This window comes from Strongylocentrotus purpuratus, unplaced genomic scaffold (genome assembly GCF_000002235.5).
Source record: "Strongylocentrotus purpuratus isolate Spur 01 unplaced genomic scaffold, Spur_5.0 spur5_scaffold_5, whole genome shotgun sequence".
In the NCBI taxonomy this organism is placed as follows: domain Eukaryota; kingdom Metazoa; phylum Echinodermata; class Echinoidea; order Camarodonta; family Strongylocentrotidae; genus Strongylocentrotus; species Strongylocentrotus purpuratus.
In genome coordinates this window covers 40,795,316-40,820,473 of record NW_022145611.1, presented here as the reverse complement: position 1 = coordinate 40,820,473, position 25,158 = coordinate 40,795,316, and the positions used below count along the sequence as shown (strand labels likewise).

General features: G+C 36.3%; 2 protein-coding genes across 2 annotated transcripts in view; one reads left to right on the top strand and one right to left on the bottom strand.

Moving 5' to 3' along the window:
* Positions 1-20,099, top strand: part of LOC115919083 (zinc finger FYVE domain-containing protein 26-like) — a 38,952-nt gene extending 18,853 nt beyond the window's left edge. Inside the window, exons 22-40 of the mRNA XM_030999366.1 lie at positions 188-283; positions 631-793; positions 1,541-1,615; positions 4,362-4,591; positions 4,988-5,127; positions 5,516-5,568; positions 5,985-6,172; positions 6,542-6,702; positions 7,306-7,482; positions 7,991-8,156; positions 8,660-8,752; positions 9,407-9,469; positions 10,064-10,213; positions 10,722-10,919; positions 11,513-11,757; positions 12,213-12,441; positions 12,710-12,769; positions 13,115-13,348; positions 16,099-20,099. Coding sequence (XP_030855226.1) covers positions 188-283; positions 631-793; positions 1,541-1,615; positions 4,362-4,591; positions 4,988-5,127; positions 5,516-5,568; positions 5,985-6,172; positions 6,542-6,702; positions 7,306-7,482; positions 7,991-8,156; positions 8,660-8,752; positions 9,407-9,469; positions 10,064-10,213; positions 10,722-10,919; positions 11,513-11,757; positions 12,213-12,441; positions 12,710-12,769; positions 13,115-13,348; positions 16,099-16,329 — 2,952 coding nt within the window. The 3' untranslated portion in view covers positions 16,330-20,099. The remainder of the gene's footprint in view (positions 1-187; positions 284-630; positions 794-1,540; positions 1,616-4,361; positions 4,592-4,987; positions 5,128-5,515; positions 5,569-5,984; positions 6,173-6,541; positions 6,703-7,305; positions 7,483-7,990; positions 8,157-8,659; positions 8,753-9,406; positions 9,470-10,063; positions 10,214-10,721; positions 10,920-11,512; positions 11,758-12,212; positions 12,442-12,709; positions 12,770-13,114; positions 13,349-16,098) is intronic.
* A 114-nt stretch (positions 20,100-20,213) lies between these two features.
* LOC576472 (galectin-8) overlaps positions 20,214-25,158 on the bottom strand; it is a 40,088-nt gene continuing 35,143 nt past the window's right edge. Inside the window, exons 8-9 of the mRNA XM_030999367.1 lie at positions 22,554-22,731; positions 20,214-21,848 (exon numbers count right to left, since the gene is read on the bottom strand). Of these exons, the coding sequence (XP_030855227.1) occupies positions 21,702-21,848; positions 22,554-22,731 (325 nt within the window). The 3' untranslated portion in view covers positions 20,214-21,701. The remainder of the gene's footprint in view (positions 21,849-22,553; positions 22,732-25,158) is intronic.

Genomic DNA, 25,158 nt, shown 5'->3' with positions numbered 1-25,158 from the left:
ATGACATCAGTCTTGCAATTCATTCATTAACATTCTTTGTAGGTAAAACAAATAAACAAATACGTTTTAAAAAGTGGGGGGGGGGGGGGTAGGGGAAACCACTTGGCTTATTTGACTTACCAAGAAATGTGTTTGATCGTGAGATTATAACTATTGATAATAATCGTTTATTTTGATGTTGATGTAGGTGCTGCTGTGTTTACCTGAGAGAGTACGAGCAGAGTATAAGCATCTTATGTCTAGACCAGACCTACTCCTGGAACAACTACTCATGAATCTTAAGGTTTGTATCTATCTCCAGAGTTTTAAACGACAGTGCAACCAATGACTACCGAGAGTAAGGAGAGAGTGTCGTGGTCTCCTGTCTAGATTCTGCGTTATCTTGGAACTGTTCATCATGAATTGTCAAGTATCTGTTTGTGCAGTTGTATTCTAAATAAATTACAAACCAACTGAAGTCTTGAATCACTAACTGAAAGGTTGTGTGTTTTCTTTTCATGGTTCATGTGTTCCTTTTCAATCTCTTTTTGTTTTCTGTTGATGAGCCTGTGATGTTTGTTAAAGCACCCATTATACAGATATAAAGAAACTGATTGTATCTTGGAATAATGTAAAGATTTTTTGCTTTAGATGAACCTTGCGTCAGATGTGCAGGCAACGCTACAAGAACAGCTCCAGGCTTCTCAGTTCCCTTCTGCAAGTCTCTCAGAGAAATCCATCAATACCCTTATCTCCAAGTATGCCCGAGAAGCAATCACGATCCCAGTAGCTCTCCTCAATACATCTATGTCTGGTGAGTGATGCTGATCAATCTCATTGCTTATACAGGTTCTCAGGAGATAGTTGTTTACCCTTCTTTGTAGCATCCCAAGAATAATATATGGTGTACTAGTGAAGGTGGAATGGCTCCATGTTAGAGCAGTGGTCTTGTAACCATATTTATCACCCTTCTATATATATTTGTCAGGTATGATTTTAGCCTTGGTATTTCCATTCTGAAAGCCCTCAAGGTTGATTTGATGACAATGTGTGTCATGTTTGTAGATCCTTTTTACCATGCTACCCATTGTCTTGGTTTATTAATAAAGATTTCAGATTACTTTCTCATGTTTCATAGTCAGCCATGAGTCAAATCCCCAAAGACTAAATTATAAAAAACAGTTATTTAATATTTTGAATTCAAATGCTCTTTTGATGTGCATGATTAATCATCTGTCACTTTGTGAAGAGTTTCCACAGAATGCTTTTTGAATCCCCAATAGCTTGGATTCCTTGAATATATTGTTTTCATGCTAATCTTGGTTTGTTGTGTTTCTGGCCTGATAACATATATGCATGTTAATTCATGATTTAAAAGAGATACCGGTACATTTTACAGTTTATACTTGTACAAATTCTTCTAAGCAAATTTATTCTGCAAAAATTGTTGATCGTCGTGTATTTAATGCTTGTTCATTGAAAAAACATGCTAAAAATTCACATTGAAAATTGACTTGGTAGTAATCTATATTATATTATTATCTATCATCATTCAAAGCAGGCAGTTTCTCAGACTTCGTTATAGTAAATGACCCAGGTAGTGAGATGAGTGATCTTCCAGAGGTTCATTCCAAAGGTATTCATATTTCATGAAGCTAAGCAAGGAAGCGAAAGGAATATCAATGGCACATACATGTAAAGAGAATTGCAAAATGAAAATTTTGTTGAAAGGAAGGGGAGCATGAGGGTAGCTAAATCTTCTATACTTATATATGAATGCGATTCCTCATTGTATTAATTTGTTCATCTCTAAAATTCTCTCTATGCATGCACTCATATGATTACCTCGCCCCAACACACCTCCTTTCATGACACAAAAAATCCCATCTGTTCCGCCCGCCCATCCGCAATGCACGTAGACACCGACTCCGCCCTGAACCAAAGTTTCGCCCTTGCCTCGTACGCCTCTACCCAATCACCCCTTGGCCTGGTCTCTGCTTTGAAGGGACGTCAGTTCTTGGCATCTATGAGGAGTCGTGCCCCATCCCCATCCCCCTCCTCTGTCTCCTCCTCCTCCTCCTCTATTCCAGTCCCTGAGAGGAGAAGGCTAAACAACAGGGGTGAGTTGGTTCAATGCCCTAGATATTTATGTTGTACAGGTTCTGTGGTGTGTGTGGTCAATCTTGTTTTGTTAATGCTTATACGTTCTGATAGCTGAGCTTTTATTTTTCTAGCACCCGTCTTTCAAATGAGCGATGAATCCTGGGCCCTCTCTTATAAAGAGTTGCGATTGATCACAAGTCCTTCAATAATCTGCAATCTTTGAAACTCCTCTGACTCTTGAACAGAGTGGTCAGGTTGTAATCAATTTAAATCAATTGCAACTGTTTATACGTTGAAGCCATGGAATAAATGGTTAACTCTTCAGTATAACATAAACAAGGAATATAGTGCAGCACTAAAAAGCTTTCAACATTATCGTAAAATGCTAAAGTTAGAACTTCCAACTTAGAAATTAGATAAGTTTAGAAAAGGCTTCAATATTACAATCACTTTCTGGTTGTTGTTTCAGCACTAATCACTTTTCATTATGCTTTTCATTCAAACTGCCCTATGGATCCTGCACAAATGATTGGCTGAGATCTAATCAATTTTTACTATCAACTGCATCTTGCATATAAAATGGCTTTGGTCGATAATATGCAAGTGTGAATAAATGTCTTGTTTTACAGTCAAGGGTATCTTCCTAAGACATGTACTATGAATCAGCAATTAGTGCAAATTTATCACCTGATTAAAGACATGGTTGATACATTTTCCGTATTTCTTAATTTCCTGGATAATTTTTGTGAAATTTCTAACCCATACATGTTAATACATAAAAGGATTTAACACTCATTGTCTCATAACCTTTGAACCTAATCCGGTTTGAACAGGAACTGGGTCGTGCAGCATCTATTGACAGATTGTAGATTACACAGTGAAATTTACACAGGCTGGTTGGCATGGTATAATATACACTTGTGGAATGAAGAAATGTACATGAAATCAATGAAGAGTAATTTCTTGGCCAGAAAAGGTTAAACAAGGAGGGATGTGAAATTTGCAATATAGTAGCAGATCTACAATGCTACTCGGATAAGAGATTATGCTGAAGCTCAGATTATTTCAACTTAAGATTGCATTTAGTTCATTTTCTGAAATGATGTGCCCTAAAAGATGGTACTTTTGTCACAAGCTGTACATGACATGGTTTCTGTCTCACTATCATGCTTTTTATTTATTGTGTACCCTGTTGGGGCATTAGTTTCACAATATGAAGTAATATGTCACTATTGGGAGATGAATACATTTTAAAAAGTCTTTTCATGTTGGTCAAACATCCTTGAGGTTGCATTAAAATCATAGGTTATCATTCTCATTGAAAATATGAAGACATCTAATGCATGAATTTCAACTAATTGTGTTTATGCATGACCAGACTCAGCTGCATACTAATATTTTGTTTCTATCATAATTCCACACTGTTTCTTTATGTTTGCAATTTTTTCCAGCCTGCTGATAATAAAAGTGTTTGAATGGTCAATATACTTTTGAAACACCAGGGGAAAACTGAATGATTCCTATATTTGGAAAAAACTGTAGATGAAGACTTTCCTATTAGATATGCAGATTTTTTTTCTTCTTTAATAATGTAAATAATAAATCAAATCACTCCTAGCCAAACAACTAATGTTAAAGATCATTCCAAAGTGGCCTTGTTTGATAATTTCTTCCAATACACCAAGGAAGGTGAACTTTTTCTACACCAGTATGTCTTTGTTTAGGGTTCAATATATATGCACTGAAACGCATGCACTAAAATATCTAATTGTAGCATGGCTTATAATTACTGTTTCTAAAATTTGACATGTGAAAAGTTGAAAGAGGCTGATCGTTATTTGTGATTTAACAAATACTTAACCTTCTATTCTATGCATTTATTTTATTTGTGTTATGTTATCTCAATCCTCATAATAATTCTTTTTGCATGTTTTAATTTAGTGTTTAATTCATCATTTTTTGTTTGTAACATCTGTATATAAAATTTGTTCACACTTCCAGATTTGTGACTGAGAGTATTACAAGCACATAATGATCGTGTATTGTATTAGTAGTATAGTATTGTATCACAGTTGGGTCTAAAAGCCCATGGAATCTCATACCATGTCTACATGTAGATCAGGGCATGACATATGTATTTGGAACTGCTATACAAGTCATAATAAAACATAAGTTATAACATAATCACAAAATTGTGATTTAAAACTTGCTATTTATGAGTGATTTATCAAAATTATGATGGTATCTTGTGTTTGACAACCTTCCTTACGTACATTAAGGTCCAAGCCCAGGTCTAACAAGTCCTGGCCCAACCAGCCCATCATCCCGTCCTGATCATTTGGTATCACCTAGCAGCAGACACCCTACTCCCCTCCCAGAGGTACCAGAGAACCCCCAGGGTGTGCCCCTAGAGGGGGGTGAACTGCCGGCTGTACCCCCTACCAGGGATCAGTGGGTACCTGATGATAAGGTCTCTAACTGCATGGTGTGTCAGGATAGGTTTAGTATGGTGAGTCAATGCAGTGATGGAGGGATACATGTATGTACAAAGATAAGGCATTCACAATGGAATCATAGATAGATAATATAAGATCCAGTAATACACAGATTAATTGATGGTTGCAAAAAGCCATCTCCTACAAATAAAAATCATTGTGTTGACAAAAAGAAATGAAAGAATAATATATATGTGTACATGTATGTGTGAAGAATAAACAGTTTTACAAAAGAAGATGCCAAAAAGAATATAAATTAATAGACTTCAATATGATTGTTTAATGTAGGAGATAGAACCAGAGAACTATTTTTATGTGTAAGTGTTTGTAATTTGATTCCAGTAAATGCATGTAACAAGCTATATGTTTATGAATCTTTAGTAAATCATATCCATCCATACCTTGCACAGTTTAATAGAAGACATCACTGTCGACGCTGTGGACGTGTAGTGTGCTGGAAGTGTTCTCAGCTACGTGCGATGGTTGATGGATACGGAGATACACCGGTCAGAATCTGTGATCAGTGCTACGAACGATTCATTGCTCCAAGGTAGGTCTCCCAATCATTAGTACACTTGTGTAGTTTGTAAGAAAGCATAAAGATGAATACACATTCAGATAAATTTGTTGTTTCACAAAACCTAGTGATAAAAAGTGCCTGAAATATATAGGAATCAATTATAGCTACTGTTTATATACAGGCTATTTACAGAATGTTTCTTTCAGATGGCTGTCAATTTCCTGTGAATGGCCTATTAAAGTAATATCATATTTTAAGGATTCAGTGCTGTATATTTTATGATTGATTATTGAAGTCATTTGATTAATTATTGAGAAACAATCTGATATTGTACCTAAACATTTTATTGTTTTGCAATATGGTTTTGTACATCTTTTTAAAGTAAAAGTGGATCTTAAATTTGTTGTGTAATCCTCAGATCATATGGAACTCCACAGTCACTGGAACAAAGAATGAAGGGCAAAATGTCTGGTGAGGTTTCTTGCTCCTATTTTTTTTCTGTATGCATGCTAATAAAAGTGTACAATGTAATGATATTTTGCATTGATGTTGTATAGCAGGATTTAAGAATCCATTAAAAAGACTTCCATTAAAACTCCATGTTTCATTTTTTGAGAACGGTCTTCTGCTGTCAGTTAAAGAACTGCGAATCGGGTCATTTTGTTTGTTTGTTTTTCTTCAAAATGTCAACATTTAATCTGGAGTTTCCTTCCTAGAGGTATATATGAGATTGATCTGTGAAAAATATGGAACCACTATACACGCCATTATACACACCATCTATGAAAATGTGTACATGTATGTGTTAATTACACAAAAGGACTCTTTGTGTGTGTCTTCTCATTTCTTGTTATCCTATATGTAATGATTGTATTTTGTTTCCACAGGAAGGAGAGGATCAGGAGGAGGTTCAGGGAGTATGCCTGCAGCATCGCGATCCTTCACTCCATCCCAGACCCCCGAGCTAGGTATGGGAGGAGAAGGACTGACTGAGTATGGCCCGGTCACTGAATGGAGATTATCTCTCGATGAAGAGTACTGCAGTATGGTCAGAGAGGATTTCTACTATGAGCAGGTAAAGAGAAAATACATGTATCAAGATAGATACTTGTTTGTGACATTCTTATAATAATGCTTCACTAAACTCGATGCTTTAAGCTTTTTGAAAAATATTTGCTATAGAAATGGATAGAGATGAATAGCTTTTAGGGTCTATGTGATGTTTAAATGAGTAAGCAGTGGAAAGGTTACAATTTATTTTGATGAAGAATAGTGGATCTATTTCTCATTTACTCAAGAGAGGAGAAGAAAACAAATTAAAAAGAAAAAAAGAATGGTTCTTCCCTCTGAACATTTCATTGCACTCGTACTGATGGAACTAGAGGTTAGCTGACATTCAAATTACATGGTTAAGGTAAATGTTTGTTTCTGTTGTTCTATCCAGGCTCCAAGTACATCCCTATGTCTGTCCATCCTGGAGCTACACTCTAACCCAGGAGTCTGTGGTCACCTGATTCTTCAACTATGTCAAAGGTTATCCGAGTATCTCCGACCTATCAGACCAGGGGAACCCAACACAGAGGTTGACTACAGTCTCATTCTCAGGTAACATGGTTTATATACTCTAGCTCATGGAGGTCGTTTGGGGTTTGCAGGGAAATGAAATATGTTTTGTCATTGATAATTGAAGAAAATCCAAATGATTATAGGTACAATTGTAATACAGGGGATAACAGACAAGTCAGTAAGAGAGCTATGCAAAGTTGCACAAGACTTGTCAAAGACAACATGACAGTACCTAACAACAATTATAGCACTAACCAAGAAATGGATTTTGGGAGCAATGGCATTAGTAGAGTGATTTTGAAAAATGATTGTTGGGCCAAAAAGGTTAGAAACCATGACGCAAGTCTGAAGTTTTACTTTCACTCAAATGTTTGTATTTCATCAAAGAAACAGATTAGTATTTTAATTACCGATAGGATTTGGGTTAGGTGCTGGGTTAAGGTTAGGGGGTAAAGTGTAGTGTTAATTGGGTCCAGGGTGAGGAATTTGACCAGCACTAGAAGTTTACCCCTGAGCAATTATTTCCATGAACATGTGTTTCTGCAGTGTACCTGGTGCTTCAGTTCAAATGAAAAAACACCATAGAGGTAAAGACTAAACCTATTGATGTCTGCTTGACTGTGTATTGCATTCCTACTCCAGCATGATGCGTACCTTACTGCTGAACAGCAAGCTCAAGTTCTTAGGTTCAGGAGACAGTGCTAGTCTAGAGATGTGTGATACATACCTGGGTCACGTAGATCTTCTCAATATGTTTGTGTCAAGTAACTGCACTGATATACCAAGCATTCAACAACTCACCAAGATAGACACTGCAAGGTAGGAACATCAACATATATTTTTCTTGCTCTATATTCATATTTTATAGGTGATATTCATTATGAATCTGAATTTAGTACATGACTTACATAGGAAATGTCTTATAAAATTATCTTTTAATTTTTTAATCAGATTTTAAATTGTAATTCTGATAAGGATTTCCAATGTAGCAGGTAAAAAAGACATGATTTTGTACTCTGGACTTTTGACATGTTTTTGGAATGTCAACTAACCAAAATTGAATTGAATTTACTTTAAAAAAAATATTTATACTATCACTATGAACAGCTGCTGCTGCTGCTGAAAACAAAATCATTTCTTTTTTACCTGCTACATTGGAAATCCACAATTTGAAATTCAAACCTGCCTTTGTTCATCATCAAACAAGTACCGGTGTACATCATTTGCATTAAGTGCACTGTTCAGAGCTATTTGACTCTTAGTGCGATAGTGCCTCTCATCATGTAATAACTCTGCCATTGTTCACTGGTTTCTACCCGGCAAACAGACGTATCCGAGACAAGCTTGTCCTGTCAGAGCGATTGTCTCTAGCCATGGAGGTCTCCACCAAGTGCGGACTGGATCCTGGAGCTGTGTGGGCAGCCTGGGGACTCAGCTGCCTCCAGGCTGGAGACTATGATGGGGCCAGGGAGAAACTCAGTAAAATATTAAAGGTAAAATCAGTGGAGTTTCTCTCATTCTTTACTTTGCTACGGGATATACTGACAGAGCTTTATATCATGTTTTAGCCAATAGAAGAGCAGTAGAGTAAAAGAAATGAAAGTGTGATGTACAAGGTGTTAAGCTAATTGACCAGTACTGTTCTTGTATACTTGCATACTATCTTGTATAATAAGGGTGGGGTCAAATTAACTTTATAAAAAAGTTAATGGCATTTAGTAAAGGTGGGATATTCAGTTAAATTACAATAATATACACTATGTATATGAACTGTTTATAGTATTGTTTTAGTATATTAAATGAATACAACAAACTTTGAAAGATTTGAAACGTTTTATCACTTAATAATGAGTCTGATTGAATGCATAGGTTATGGGTCTCTCAAGAATTGTTTATTTATGATTTACCTTGCCCTTCTAGTCATTTTATGCTACATTTTCAGGCATTGTACAAGTGTTCTTATGTTTATTTTCTGTGTGTATGTGTGTGTTGGTAGACCCCAACAGATAAGAACCAAACCCAGGGCCCTAATAAACTACTACAGGAAATCATCAAGATATTGGAGTCCTCAGCTGCTCAAACGATCAAGGTAATTTTAGGCACTGTTTTAGAGAATGTTTAATTGTTATCCAGCTGTAGATTTTAGATTGACCTCAAATCAAGTTTACATCAGCCCACTCCCTTCCGGATCAAAGAAGTCTGTGTAAAAATATCTCTTCTATTTTGAATTTAATTTGCCTTTTACTGGTTCGTTTCTGTACAGTATGTATCATGTAATTATATGTGAAATTATGGGGTTCTGCCTCGAAGGCTCTTGACCTATGTGGTCTCCCTCCATTTTTTCATCACATCTCTTTTTATTTTAAAGAACATACTGCGTTGTAATGTACTTTATATGCAATTGCATATTATTCATAATTTTTCTAATGGAATGTGCAAATAAAACATGAACTTGAACTTTGTCTGTATTTGAATCTTACCACACAGCAGTCCTGATTTTAACAAGTGATAGGAATATACATTGTATATTAGCCAGGGTGACATATCGCATGATGAACTGCGATGACTTTACAAGTACAACAAAACAAAAATGAAGGGATAAGCAGCTTCTTCTATCTTCCCTGAATGTGATTCAACCCTCTAAGAAATATCACTAAATTTGAAATACATCCATCATTCTTTTCTTTATCTCACTCTGTTCTTGAATCTCAGTGAATAATGTAAAACTAATTTGTTGTTGTAGGTTCAAGATATCCTGACGTTGTCTGCTAGTTCTATCAAGGACTTCATTTCACAGCCATACAAGGTAATACATTACACTGACCTATACAAGGAATAGAGAGCATATCAGTGATGTGGTCAGTGCCTGTCTTGGTCACTTTTCTGTTTTGACCCTAACACCTCAGTCACCACACCAAACTCCAAACCAGACTGACTAACCGACCGATTCTTGGTCATTCGTGCTATAGCATGTTTTTGTTTGATGTGTTGTTGGTCTGGCGTCAGTCTCATCGGTGTGACTGCAGCTTTAGGCCTAATGCTCTTTGAATAGAACCGACATCTGTACTCCAGGGCCCTGTTTGATTAATGTATAAGTTGATATAAGCTACTGAAACCAATGAATTTGATTAGCTGTGAGTATATTTCTTTAGTTTTGAATTCTAGCATTTGGTATCTCATGGCAAGTAACATGAAAGAGGACCCTTGTCTTTGTTTCTTTACACAAGGTCTCTACTAGACAACTGATACATCTATTAATTATTTGATGTAGCATTAGATGTGACAACTGAACATTGTGGTATGCTAACTAGGATATTCAACCCAATCTTTCTTGATGGATTTCTCATGGACAATTGTGAACAAATTTTGATTTTGTTCTCTATGTTTTTGTTTTTATCAGAGTGTACCTGAGTCAGGGAAAGTGACCGAGAATCCAGCGCTGAAAGAATGTGTACTTTACATTGAGACTTACAGCTCATATCTTACGGCTGTTCAGTTCTATATGAGACATGGAATGTTCCAGAGGGCTGTCACTTATATACTCCAACAGGTAAAACAGTTGGTCGAAACACAGCGAAAGCTGATGTTTTCTAATATCTTAAAATTATCATAGTTTAAGTTGTACTGCTTTTTTTTTTATTAAGTATTTGGCATCACCTTTGTAGGGAAAGAGCAAAGCTAACTTCATTGTTGTTACCGCAGTTCTGTTCTCCTGATTAAAAATAATTGAAATGCGGAGATGGACTTGTACATCAGGGCTTCCTTCTACTCCGTTATGAATACTGCAGCGATTTCTCAAAATGCATATGGAGACAGGACAAGCAAGTATTTGGTTTCTTAGATTTGCTTACACAATCAACCGGATTGAAACATAACTTCAAATTTTAGATTTTCTATCATTGTATGGAAGTGGTAGGCATTTGTATGGACTTTAATTTTCTTACATTAAGAATTATAATTTGTTCAAGCTGTTCAAAAATGTTTTTACTTGACTATGATTGTTGAATTATTCATAAATGTATACGTTGAACTCCTTTACTCATGTCATTTTTTTGCAGCAATGTTCCAGTGAGGTGTTCTTAGAAGGTCTGTTGGTGCCTTGTATAAAGGAGGGACAGTTGAGTAAGCTACAGGAACACATGCTAAGAGTAGACCCATCATTGGTTAAATGGCACCCTTGCCTGACTGCATCCTGTCGTCATGTCAATCGCCTAGGGTGGAGTCACATCCTCTATCAGATGCAGCTCTTCATGAAGGCAAGTATCAGTATGTCTTATATTGCCATGATAGAAAGGCATTAGTGAAGGCAGATCCTTAAACATCTGCTAATATACAAGTATTAGAAATTCCCCCGATCTTGCCCTTTGACAGGTAAAGGATTGGATTGATGTGTATTGCACGATTTAGATGTGTATTGCATGATTTTGTATCGGTGAGGTGGATACTAGGATTATGTGATCTGGCTTACATGTAAGTGTGATTTTTTAATGAAGCTGAATGACTAAGGTGTTTGATAAATGTTGTTAAAAAATACATTAACCTCTAGTCTCCCTGTGCCCCATTGTATTTATCATGGGATAGATACACCAAATGCTTCAAGATTATTCAAATGTTTCAAGTGCAAGATTAATCTTTACCATTATTAAAAGGGATGGCAGGGAGCTAATTAAGACCATAATTTTTAATTTTGCAAAGCCATTGTGTTAAACAAAGCAATCCTGTGTCAATTGGTGCCTATTGTTTTATGCAAAATTGCATTTGTGGCAAAAGAGCGATCGCGCATAGAGGAGAAGAAAGCAACTAAAGTGATTAAAGAACTTTTGTGCCCGTTATTGAACCTCACCCTCAGGACTTTGTACGAGCAGCCATGACGTGTATCAAGTTCTTCCAGGCCAGTGCTACATCATACTCGGACCTCTTTGAGCGTCTGCATCATGTGACCAGGGCTAAAGATCACATGACTGCTGTGATGGATGATAAACAATGGGGAAGTGTGCCACGCCCTTCACCTGGTAGCCCCTCCTCAAGAGGGTGGGGTGGAGGCAGTGGAGAGACTAATATTAGACTCACCCTCACTCCTTCAGAACTTACCAAGTAAGTATTCATATCAAGAAAGGCAGTGTAGATGCCTTTTTTTTATACCACATTATCCCTGTTGAGGTCAGTCTCAAAAACATCTTTCAGCCGCATTCGAGATTTTTCTATGCATCATCCAATGCTAAGAAATAGATACACTATACAAGAGAATCTAAGTAAGTTCATTCACAAACATTGAGCTCTGGTCCAGCAAAAAAAATTGCTGAAAAATAATTACTAGAAAGCACCTCAACACATTATTTCATCATTTTTGATTGCCCATTTCATAAATGTTTTAGTTTGTGACTAATGTTTGTCATTTTGAAGGGACAGTTTCAGTGTGGATCTGTGGCATTCCCAGTACTCAACATTGCCACAATTTTGTATACTGTGTATTACCTTTATTTCCTATAATTTGTATGTTTACATATTATAATTGATTGTTAACATTTTTCTTCAATTTATTTGCCCAGGCATCTAAATACAATATCCCTGCAGATAGAAGTGACCACATTCCTTCATCGTCATCTTGGCAAGAACAGTCTGGTGCCACCCACGTCCACCACCACCCAGGCCACCTCACCTCAACCAGCAGGGCTGACTAGGAAGCAGTCAGTGGTTGGGGGCGGGGGCGGGGCTCAGCCAGCAGGGCTACCCACCCTCTTTGGCAACAGCATGGAGAAAGCAGATGTCGTTCACAAGGTATGTTGGTATCAGTGACAAAATACATGGTAATTGAAAGTAACTTTATTTCTCTGGACATCTTTCGGTATGAGAAATATATATAAAAAAGCTCTCATGAAGAAAAAAAAGTAGCAACAATGGTTGATAGTCTTGATTTGTTCATGTGAACTGTGATTTTTCATTCTTTAGTTCTTTGTTACAAATTTTATCCAGGCATTTCCCATTTACAGTCTCTTCTTTTGTCTGTTCATGTGAGTAAACCCATGATTGTTTTTTCTGTTTTCAGGTTCTACTAGCTGGAACAACTATACAAGAAGGGTTTCAACTAGCATTCAAAATCATCCAGGTACTGTCCTCATTATCATGTAGATTTATGCTCATTATCAGACATTATTTAAATTCTAGAATGTAGCCTGTAAAACTTACATGTTTTAAGTGTATAGAGTGTAGGATGATTTTGTTGTGTACTTCAAACCACATTCTGTATATTACGTACAATTAAAACAATTAATATCAGACTTGGTGTGTTCCTCGTTTCCAATGTAGACTGTATTTGAATAATTACTTTTAATTACTTGGTGATGGTATACATACCGACTCCCCTGAAAGGTCTTACCAAAGCATATGCAACATCCAACTCTCTTTCATGAGAAGTCTGTCTAAATGATGTTTGTCTCACTTTGTGTAACAGGACTTTCGTCTTGCTGAGGCCAAGATCTACAGCCGAGCAGGACGTCGTCTATGTCTCCTCAAGAAGTTCAACGAGATCAAATTGCTTCTCAAATGCCACAAGGATACTGGATTGGCTAGCAAGGAGTCATGTGATGAGATCCTGGATGCCTGTGTGAGGGCGCTAGTTGGAGACAAGACGCAGGTCAAAGGTGCAGAGGAGTTGATTAAGCTAATGCAAGGTGATACAAGCAAGGTGAGCAGCAATACCAACATTACATTTGAGTTCATTTTAGGATCAAAGTGAGAATCCATCATGGACGATTTGTGTCCTTCTTTTTTCTAGAGCTTCTTTTGATCTTACCCAAGGTAATCAACTAAATAATTGATTGGTAATTCACTCTGGCTCTTGAATATTACCCATAAACTGGGACTATAAGCAGAGTTCACTGTAAGCATTTTAAACAAGTGAGTTTGAAAAGTACAGAAATGTACTTGGAGAGAGAATCATTGGGGTTAGTTTTAGGATGTTAATTACCAGGGTGTGTTAACCCTACGTTAACTGGGGGGGGGGGGGGGGTCAATTTGACCCCCCCCTGTAGAAATTTCGCGACTACTCCGAAACCGCGGCAGATATAAAATTTTCCTTCCATGACTTTTTTCTTTCAAGTCTTACGCATCTTTTAAAACAATTTTTTCGAAAAACGTATAGTTACGGAGTCACGTGACATTTTTATGCCTCCGTTACGAAGTAGCCGGAGGCATTATGTTTTCGGGTTGTCCGTCCGTACGTACGTACGTACGTCTGTACGTCTGTACGTACTTACGTCCCATTCTTGTGATCGCGTTATCTGAAGAACCGATCGATGGAGTCCTGCCAAACTTTGGTCATGTATGTATCTGGCATAGCCGATGAACTGATTAGATTTTGGGGTCACGAGGTCAAAGGTCAAAGGTCACAGGGCTCATTAGGTATGCAAAAACAGCTCGTGATCGCGTTATCTGAAGAACCGATTGATGGATTCCTGCCAAACTTTGGTCATGTATGTATCTTGCAGAGCCAATGAACTGATTAGATTTTAGGGTCATGAGGTTAAAGGTCAAAGGTCACAGGGCTCATTATGTATGCATAAACAGCTTGTGATCGCGTTATCTCAAGAACCGATTGATGGATTGCTGCCAAACTTTGGTCATGTATGTATCTTGCAGAGCCGATGAACTGATTAGATTTTGGGGTCACGAGGTCAGAGGTCAAAGGTCACAGGGCTCATTAGGTATGCAAAAACAGCTCGTGATCGCGTTATCTGAAGAACCGATTGATGGATTCCTGCCAAACTTTGGTCATGTATGTATCTTGCAGAGCCAATGAACTGATTAGATTTTGGGGTCATGAGGTTAAAGGTCAAAGGTCACAGGGCTCATTATGTATGCATAAACAGCTTGTGATCGTGTTATCTGAAGAACCGATTGATGGATTGCTGCCAAACTTAGGTCATGTATGTTACTTGCAGAGCCGATGAACTGATTAGATTTAGTGGTCATGAGGTCAAAGGTCAAAGGCCACAGCACACATTATGTTTGCAATAACAGCTTGTGATCGCGTTATCTCAAGAACCGATTGATGGATTCCTGCCAAAATTAGGTCATGTATGTTACTTGCAGAGCCAATGAACTGAGTAGATTCTTGGTTCATAAGGTCAAAGGTCAAAGATCATGGGCTCATTATGTATGCAAAAATAGCTTGTGAACGCTTTCTCATTAGAACTGACAGATGGATTACTATTTAACTCAGGACATCTTGCAGAGCCAATGAACTGAGTAGATTTTAGGGTCATGAGGTCAAAGATCAAAGGGTCATATATATGTATATGAGAAATTGCTTGTAATCACGATATTCTGAGAACCTGTCAATGGATTACAATTGAACTTGACTCCGAAAAATTTCTTCTGTTTTGGTTTGTAAAATTGCTCTATGACGGAGGCATCATTTTCGACTGCGCGCAGTCGAATTCCATCTAGTTTTGTTGCATGTCAGCCCGAAAATCGCTAATTTTTGTGATTTGTGTACAAAACATATGGAAATGTCATTTTTCCTAAAAAGAGATAAAACATTGCTTATTTAGTCTTGTTTAAAGTTTGGGTGTTTGTTTTGGGGTCAAAATAGTTGAATTGTAGTTATAAATGAAATAAAACAACAAAAACAATAAAATACATAAGTTGAAAAAACAATGAAATACATAAAAAATATCAAAACAAGAGATAACATAAGGAATAACCTGGCTTTTCTAATTTTTTATGTTGTATTATTATTCCAAACGGTCTAACAAATATATGTAGTGAAAAAGAATGCTCAAATAGCAATAATGTATGATTTATGGGCAAAAATGTGAATTTTATGACCTTATTTGCATAAATTACCATAAATATGTAAATGAGTGAATTTTTCTAAAAATTGAAATTACCATAGTATTCTATACACTTCACTTGACATGTATGCAAATTTTCGCGGCGATCGGCCGTCAAACGGCCGAGATCTTAAGGGGGGGTCAAATTGACCCCCCCCCCCCCCCCCCAGTAAAAACCTGGACTGAAATAGCCCAGTTAAAATAGGGTTAATCAATCTTTAGTTGGTGAGAAAAGCAAAATACAGTAACAAAAAAATTACAGTAAAAATGCAATAGATAAAGACCACTCTAGGGAGACAAGAAACATGGGCTTTATAGGCACATGTGCTTTATGTACAGGTTCCTTTGGTACAGGTTTCAATGATAAACCATTTTCAAGAGAAACAATAATGTGGTCTTTATAGACGGGTGGTCTTTCTATACAGGTGGTCGCTACAGCAAGTTCCACTGTATATGGATACAGGTTAACTGAAGGATGCAAATTACTCCTAAGAAACAAGAAACAAATAGTAATAATGCAAAACAATATGGAATGGATGTGTTTGAGAAAATTGTTCATTTTATCTTCAGATCCAATATTTTTCAACTTTCTTTGTGACAGATCAATGCGTACATTCTGATTGGACGGCTGAGACAAGCCTACTTACTAGCAGTGAAGGGAGAGAGGGAGGATGATGTGAGACGTATCGCCATGGCAGCAGAACAAGCCGAGGCATCAGGGGTCAAACTGAAAGCTATCTGTGACCAGTGGCTGAGGGATTATGAGGCTAAGAGGAGGAATGCTGAACAAACCAAAGAGGTGCTAGCTAGGAGTAAGGCTCCCAGGTATTGAGTTAGAAGGCCAGAACTCTCCCAAACCTTACTTGCTAAAATGTTTTAATTGTAAAGCTTTTTTTTCTTTAATGGGATCCATATTAAAAGGCAAATATTATCTCAGTACTCACCATGTTGAACAATTTTGACAGAAGGATTTTGAATATGTAAATAGGTGATGCATTATCTCTTTTTTTTCTTCAGGATGTTAAATAACTCTACCTGTATACAAAATTGTCTACATCCAAATGGTAACAAGACCATATAAACCATATAATCCAATGGCTGGGGTAATAGTATATTTGTAAAGCGCTTAGAGACATTGTATTAAGCGCTGTATAAAAGCTAAATACTATCATTATTATTCAAGTATTACCTGTGGATCATATTATATTACCTTATTTTTCTCTTTTATTTAAAGTTGAAGTTATTTACCGGTAATGGTTTATTACTGGTTGTTTTTTATCTTGGTATATCAATATACTGGTATTTCAATTTTAATATGCACATTGAGTACTTAATGCAGTGCCAGCCACTTATGTGCACATGTATTCCTGCTTTTCCCTGTTCATTTTACGTCAGAATGGAAAGAAATTCATTTGTAAATTTTCTTCAAAACTGCCAACGTAATATTGAAACAAACGCCAAAGAATAAGACAAGTGTGTTGCATACCATTCACAATCATATAGTAGATCAGTTGTGCGTGTGGAATAGCCTGTAGTAGGGCTGTGCTTTAAGACACATCTACATTATTATTGCGAACTTTTGTGGTTGCCACATGTGAGCTAGTGAACCTGAACTTAGCAGTTTATGTGTTAAAGGGAGTATTGATATCATTTCTTATTATATAACATTATTTGACATATTAAACGTATACAGTATTTAACATTTCTTCTACAAATTCAAGTCAAATTGTATACATTCCATAATATATGAGACATTTACATGTAGGATCTTGTGCCTTATTTTTTGATTTTTCTGATTTTGAAGTAGTTGTTATACATGTACCTAGCCCACAGCAAATAAATGCAAGGATGTATGCACTGGATCACTTTTTGTGTCAATCAAAATGCAATATTTGAATTATGCAATATTAGGAAAATTTAGGTCTAGTGTATACAAACTAATATGATGAAAATGGCTTTATATGATTGTTGAATCAGCAGGTGATATGAAATGTACATTTGATGTCAAGTTCATTTCCAATAACACTTGACAGGAACAATGACAGTCTTGGACTGTATAAAACAAGTTTCATGCAAACTGATGTGTATCATACCAAAGTACACATACTTTTTGTTTTTGACAATGCTTTTTCCCTTTTGGGCATAAGCATTGTCACTATGTGCTCTGACTAAACATTAAGCACTTTCCTGCTCTAAAATATTCTCATTAAAGGATATCATTTTAATAATATTGATATTGTATCACTACTGAATGTTTGTTTTTGAATGTGGAATAACTGTGGCTACCACATGACTTTCTTTTCTAAAATTGAAAACAGATTTCAATATTTTGATTAATGCAATGTAAACAGATAGCAGATGAGGTTGATTTGATTAGATTTTGCTGTAAATAATTGTAAGCAATGATTTTGAAGAAGTGGAAAAATATTATTCTTGCCCCTAAATAGTATTATGGACATTCTTGCTATTCCCAGAATTGTTTTATGTGTGTATCTTATTGTATTTTCATAAGCAAATGAGCTCAAAATAATCATGAAATATTTCCCCACTTTGTGCATATCTATTTTAGGTCATGATGATATGAAAAGTGGATTGAAAAAGATTGTATTATAATCATTTTATTATATATTTACTACTTTGCTGTAGATGTATTGAAGAAATAAGAGCAGTATATTTTGTCCCTTTCTAAGTCTGTATAGAGATACCACAGTTACTACAGTAATTCAATTCCTATTTAGATTTGCAAGAAACTAGAATATTATACAGTGCATATAAAAAAAATACCAAATTTGATAGCTTGCGATAAAAAAGTCACAATCAATGTGACCTGGAAATCTATTTCATTGTAAAGAGTAACTTGTTTGCTGTCTAATGATACCCCATTCATAATATTGCTGCCTTGGATGACTGAGCACCAGGGTTTTCAAAAGGTGCCGTCAAATATGCTTGTACCAAGTTTCGGCAGATTCACCAAATGTTGGATGGTTTACTTAGGTTTTAAATATGCTTCTAATCATGCTCCAGTGCTTCATTGTATTAAAGTGGTCCAATATATCTAAGCTTCCACAGGTCCTTGTTTCAATACACAAATTGAATTAAATTGAATTGAATTGAATTGAATTGAATTGAATTGAATTGAATGGAATTGAATTGAATTGAATTCAAGATCTCTCTGCTCACTTGTCCATTGCATATTTCATATGCAAGATGTGTGTAAGGTACATAAGGTAAATCCATGCAAAAATTAGTCAGTAATTTTTTCCAGACTGAAAATGACGATGTGTAAGGCTTTTTCCTGAACATTTGTTGCTCCAGCACCAACCTGGTACGAGAGGATTTTGACAATATTTTTTGAAAAGTGTTGCTCAGTCATCTGTGGCAGCAGAGTTATGAGTAGGGTGTCATTAGAAAAAACATTATTTGCTCTTTACAAATTAAAAAAAAAAAAAAAATCAAGGTCACACAGGTTATAACTTGTAAATGGGAATCTACCAATTTTTTGTTATGCGCATAATGCACCCTTTAGTGAATCTGAAATCCTATTAAAGATATTAAGCCTTTGCATTAATATATTATGTGAAAATAAAAATCAAGATATACATGTACCGATATCTAACAGGCTCTATATAAAACATTATAGTGTAGTATATTATAATAGTAATAGTCTGGATGATTTTACAGTTGAATACTTGCCTATCATAACGAAAAAACTATCATTCGTATATTGATTATTGAATGCACTAATCAAAATGTATCTATTGGGAGAAAGGAGAAGAATAGTATATTGATTTGCACATGAACTATGCATGTACCTAAAGTTAAAGGACAAGTCCAACCCGCTTACATGTTGAATTGAATGGAGAAAAATTAAATGAACAAAATGCTGAAAAATTTCATCGAAAATCCAAGTTGTGGAATTGTTCAGTTTCGCATAATTTCATAAAACAGTGATGTCTCACATAGGCTGTATGCAAATTAGTGACTTGATGTTATCTCCTCACTATACTCCATATATTTGTTTATACATTTTCTTTAATGAGACACCTGTATAATTTTGTCTTTAAATCACAACAAAATACAGTGATGGTGATTTTGCATATTTTCCATTATCAGAAAGTGATTTTTAGGGTTAAATTTGTGTACAAAGTGAAGAGAGCGAGGGCTGACATCAACTCGATGAAACTTTCATCATTTTGTTTTTTTCTCTTTATTCAATTCAACTTGCAAATGGGCCAGACTTGCCCTTTAAATGCACTGAACATTACCAATTAGTCATGTATTGTGACGAGTTAAAGAATCATTTAACAACCATGTAGGAGTGTGATAGAAGACCCTTTTGTGCAAATGGGTCCAGTTGGTAATTAGGAACAAATACTTATTTGAATCAGTATATAAATGTCTCCCTCAGATATTATGTTGAATGTTTTCATTCTTACTTTGATTTCTTTTGAATGGTGTCTGGAACATGTCTTTCTTTTTATTTTCAAATATGATTTGTGCATACTTTTGAACCATATATTTTTATATCATGACATTTTATATATGAGAAAATAATAGATAGATAAAAGTATTATACAATTAAATGTTATATACATCTCAGAATCAATCTTTAGTCTTTACTGTAATTCTTTTTGATGAAAATTTTTCTATCTGCTATTTGCTGTAGGAGGCAAGGAAAGTCAAAAATTAAATGAAAACAAAAAAATCACCAAAGTGTATTTGATATGAATTTATTGAAACAATAAAGAAAAGTTATATGTTTAATTAAAATAGCATATATCTATAACTATATATCTATAACTATATTTTTAAAAATATTGAAAAAAATAACAAATCTTGAGTTTCTAGATTCATATGAAACCTTAAGTAATGTACTATCAATACGTAATCATGTCTGTAACTTAAATCAATGACTAAATATTCACAAAAATAGATTGTCTACTGGGATTGAGAAGGACGTTGAACTCATTTAACATCCTTCTGGCTTTCATCTGATTCATTTTTACTTCTTTCAATCATAGGCAAGATAAATCAACATTGCAATAATCAACAAAATTGGGGAAAACGATAACCTTTAATATAACATCCCATTTTTGAAGTGTGCCAATAACCTGTGAAAATAATTATCTACGGCGAGAGAGTATATATTAAGTGATTTGTATGTGCTTTATGAAAATGCTCTGTTATATTGTATTATTATTATTTTTGAAGTGTGCCAATAACCTGTGAAAATAATTATCTACGGCGAGAGAGTATATATTAAGTGATTTGTATGTGCTTTATGAAAATGCTCTGTTATATTGTATTATTATTATTACTACATGTATTTAAAATCGACCAATATTTTTTACCAGGCATTCTATGGGCCAAAGGTAAAGGAGTATGAACAAAATAAAGGACAAAGAACCCTGACGTGTAAGCTGAGTCAGACTTGGGGTTCTGTGCGGGTGTTATTCTCTGCGAGCGTGTACGTGCATTGAATAGTCTACTCACGAGTATTATGTGAAGTAGGGTTCATTCATACTTGCAATATCTCTTTAAAGAACAAACATTTGAAACTCTAGTTTTGAATATAAAAATGGCGACATGGGTCCCTAAACATTCAGAGCAAAATATTTGTTGGTAATTGGTACACTTCAGTTATACCATACATGAACTTGTCAACATTCATATGTGATTTGAGATGTATAAAATGGGAGGTTCGTAATGGAGTTCGATTGTTAACACCTTGAATTTTTCACTATCTATGTAATACACATAATACATAATTTGCCTGATTACTGTAACATACTATAAAATGTCAGCAAATTAAAAGAATCACTAAACTAATAACAAATGAAATGAAGATCACAGATGTAAAAAGTATACATTTTCTTTATTATTGTTTGATTAAAGATAGTACTTCATACAAAATACCTTCTACTGTCAAGGCACCAATGCTGGCTGTACGAATAAATCTGATATACATGATCCATGGCTATATAAATCTTTTACTTGAAAAAGCCTTTCCTCAGTTTAGTACTGGTTTGTCTATTTTCTTCTTTTCAACTACATTAATACAAATAAATGTTGTTGGTAGTTATTCATAACCATCAACAAAACCATCTCAAATGGTGCATCCTTTGCAGAAACATTTTCTCAACTACTTTCACACTAATTGCTCTAGGGTGGGAAATTCCCTGATTTTTGTAGAACTTTTGTGATTTACTGGAAGCGGATCTGGTGGATGTCGACAGCACCATCAATGACCAGGGTGTTGACGTTCTGCAATGGAAGACGATGAGCGTACTCCAGGAAGTGCTGGCCATTGACTGCAATCTTGAAGGAGTTCATCTCACACAAGATGATCAGCTGAAAAAGGTGGTGAAAGATGTATATTTAAAATTCATGCAAAGTTAGAGAGCCTCATGAGGATTTATAATGATCCTTTTTCACTTCTCATTTGTTTTTTTTTACTCCACTTATGGAGAAAAAGCTATGTTCCAGCAACAGGTACTAGGCAGCAACTATATTCAAAATCCCAACTTGAATTCTAGACCAATTACTCATCCTCGACCTCGCCCTTCCCCTAACCATAACCCTACGCTTAAACCTAACCTTAAAGTGAAGCATGACCCAAGTCCTTATCCTTCATGTATGTCTTTGACTTAAATAAACCCCAGAGCTATGTTGCAGGAGCAAATGTTGTATCACCAGAAACGCTTTACAGAAGCTTACATGTAGAATGTTTTGTATCTTGCTCTTCTATACTAAAAAAAAATCTAAAGACAAGTTTGGGAAGTTTACAAAAACTACACATGAGCTTTATTATTCAAATTAAGATTCACAGCAAGATCATATAGGAGAGAGAGAGAGAGAGAGAGAGAGAGAAGGTTGGGGGGGGGGGGGGGGGAGTGGGAAGAAAGTAAAATAGGGGGAAGAGGTGGAAAAAGAGTGAGATATGATGGACAGCAAGAGAGAGAGTAAAATGGGAGGAGGTGAAGAGAGAGAGAGAGAGAGAGAGGGGAGAGAAAGAGAAAGAGGGAGAAAGAGACGGAAAGAAAAAGAGATATATACCTCAAAGAATCCATTAGGAGCGAATGGGAAATAGGAGGCATTCCTCTCTTCACTTCCCCAAGACTGGTTCTGCAGTGTGTTGCGTACCACCGTCTGAGCTTGGAAACGAGGGTTAAAGTGGAGCGCAATGTCTGGGCGAGGCTTGACACCAGCACCGCACTGGAGGTTCACATGAAACCTGTCACATAAACAAATACAATAAAATCCTTTCAACTAACAAAAGAAATATAATATCTGAATAATAAGAGGCCTTATTCATTTCACATAATTCAGTGTTTTTGCATAGTTAATGAGCTATGACCTTTCACCTTTGACCTACATACTCGAAAATCGAACTTAGGCTGATTTTGATACCATGTACCTTCATATTACATTTCATTAAAATTCGTCAAACATTACTCAAGTTCAGTGGCGGATCCAAGGGGGAGCCGAAAGCCGCGGCCACCCCAATTGACAGCGCCAACTAAAAAAGAGAAGGAAAAAAAAGAGGAAAAGAAGAGAAAAAAGAAAGGAGAAGATAAAAGAATAGAGAAGAAAAATGATAGAAAAGAACAGAAAGAGAGAGAGAAAGAGAAAGAGAAAAGAGAAAGAAGAGAGAAGTTGGGTGAGAAAGGAAGAAAGACAAGGAAATGACACTTAGTGACAATAACGACGAAAACGGGAAAAACTTGGGGGGGGGGGGGGGTATGTGCGTCTGAAATGCGCGCGCATGGAGGCAGGGGGGGGGGTGGGCTGACCATATTCTAATTTTTAGGTTGTGCACAACTGAGTCGGAACTCAGCTTATTTTCAAAAAATTATAAGCATGCTTGTTTATTTTAAGCAGTAGTGCCTAAAAAGGTTCGTATAAAAATACTTCTGAAAAGGCCGCACCCGGCCCCTCCAAAGAGCAGCAGTATGGTAATCAGAACATTTTGGGTTATTCCAAAAGTCTTGGGAGCCTTTATTGAAGAGGGGGCCGGCCATATATGTAAAATGGCAGTGACGGCAATGATGGATGAGGGAATAAGGAGGAAGGGGTGCACATAATTGAGAACTGCAAGCGTACTGGGGATGACCATCTTATCATTTTAGGTTGTGCAATCTGGATCGGAATCCAGCATAATATATTTATTAAAAAAGGGTTCATGTAAAAAAGCACTCATGATATATCTTTTGTATTCATTGGAAAACAAATTTCAAAATTAAATTGACAGTGACGTGGCATGAGCCCAGAAGCGGATCTAGAGGGGGGGTTGGGGGGGTTGCAACCCCCCCAAAAAAAATCCGGGGACCATTTTTTTAAATCTTATCTTTTTTTTTAACTTGTAATTTTATTTTATTCTATTTCTATGTATTTATTTCATTTATTATTATTATTATTATTATTATTATTATTATTATTATTATTATTTCTTTTTGGGGGGAGGGGGGGGGGGTTGGGCGAACAAATGTCACAGAGTCCCTTGCCCCCCCCCCCCATCAGCTTTTTGAGGACACGGGCCACCGCCGAAGTGACAAGCTAGGCCAGCGTTGCCGATTCTCATCCCCAAAATCCCCACATTAAAAAAAAAAGGAAAAAAAAAAGAAAAAAAAAAAAAGAAAAAAAGAAAGAAAAAAGAACGCACGCTGGAGAGAAACCCTTTCAAGTGCAAATATTGTGAGAAGATATTCAACTCATCTGGTAACTTAACCAAACACATGATAACTCTGGATATAACTGTGTATTTAACTGTTACTTGATTTAAAAAGACGTTATCATGCACTGCTTTTTATGGTCTCCATTGTATTAATAGATGCCAGGAAAACATCACTTACTGGGTTCAAATAAACACCCCCAAAAAAAATCGGCTCGCCGCTTTGCGGCTCGTGGACGATGCTCCGCATCGTCATTATTGGTCAACCCCCCCCTGAGCAAAAAGCTAGATCCGCCCCTGGAGCCTGCCCCCTTTCCAAAGCCTGTGCCTGCTGGTAGTTACCGGTACGATGCTTCTATGACCTTGTCAGTATTGGGATCTTGAATTAATCAAATAACGGTCTGTGCGATTTTCAAATTTCCGCCCCCCCATCCCCCTCTATTGGAAAAGCCTTGATACGCGCCTGGATAAATGGTTTCCTGTGCTATAATATGTCAACTACCATTACATTAAAAACAAATTATAAGCATCATTAACAAGTTCGTATTTGGAAAATTTACCCTCGAAAAACCCTTAAATGGCCTACGCACACGGTGAAGAAACGCACATGTACTGCATAGGGTACTTTCCTGAGAGATAATAGCAGCGGCCCTATACGATTCTGAAGGTGGGGGGGGGGGGAGGGGGCTCTCGCTGGTAATCTTGGATCTATTGCGTGTGATGTACATGTATGCATGCCTAGGCCTACAGTGTGGATTTTTTTGTTAATACAACAATATTTGTATAAAAGAGAACGCTCCATCTGTTGGTTATCGCAAGAGACACATGCATACGTCAATAATTTGACGAGAAATTCATTGATCAGGATTTGTTTTTCCCCTGAACAATAGGGTACACCACTTTCCCACGCTACGGAAGTGTCAAGTTTGTTTATAATGATGCATTTTTTCCACTATAAAGTTTCTATCCAACCTACTCTAAGAGAGTATA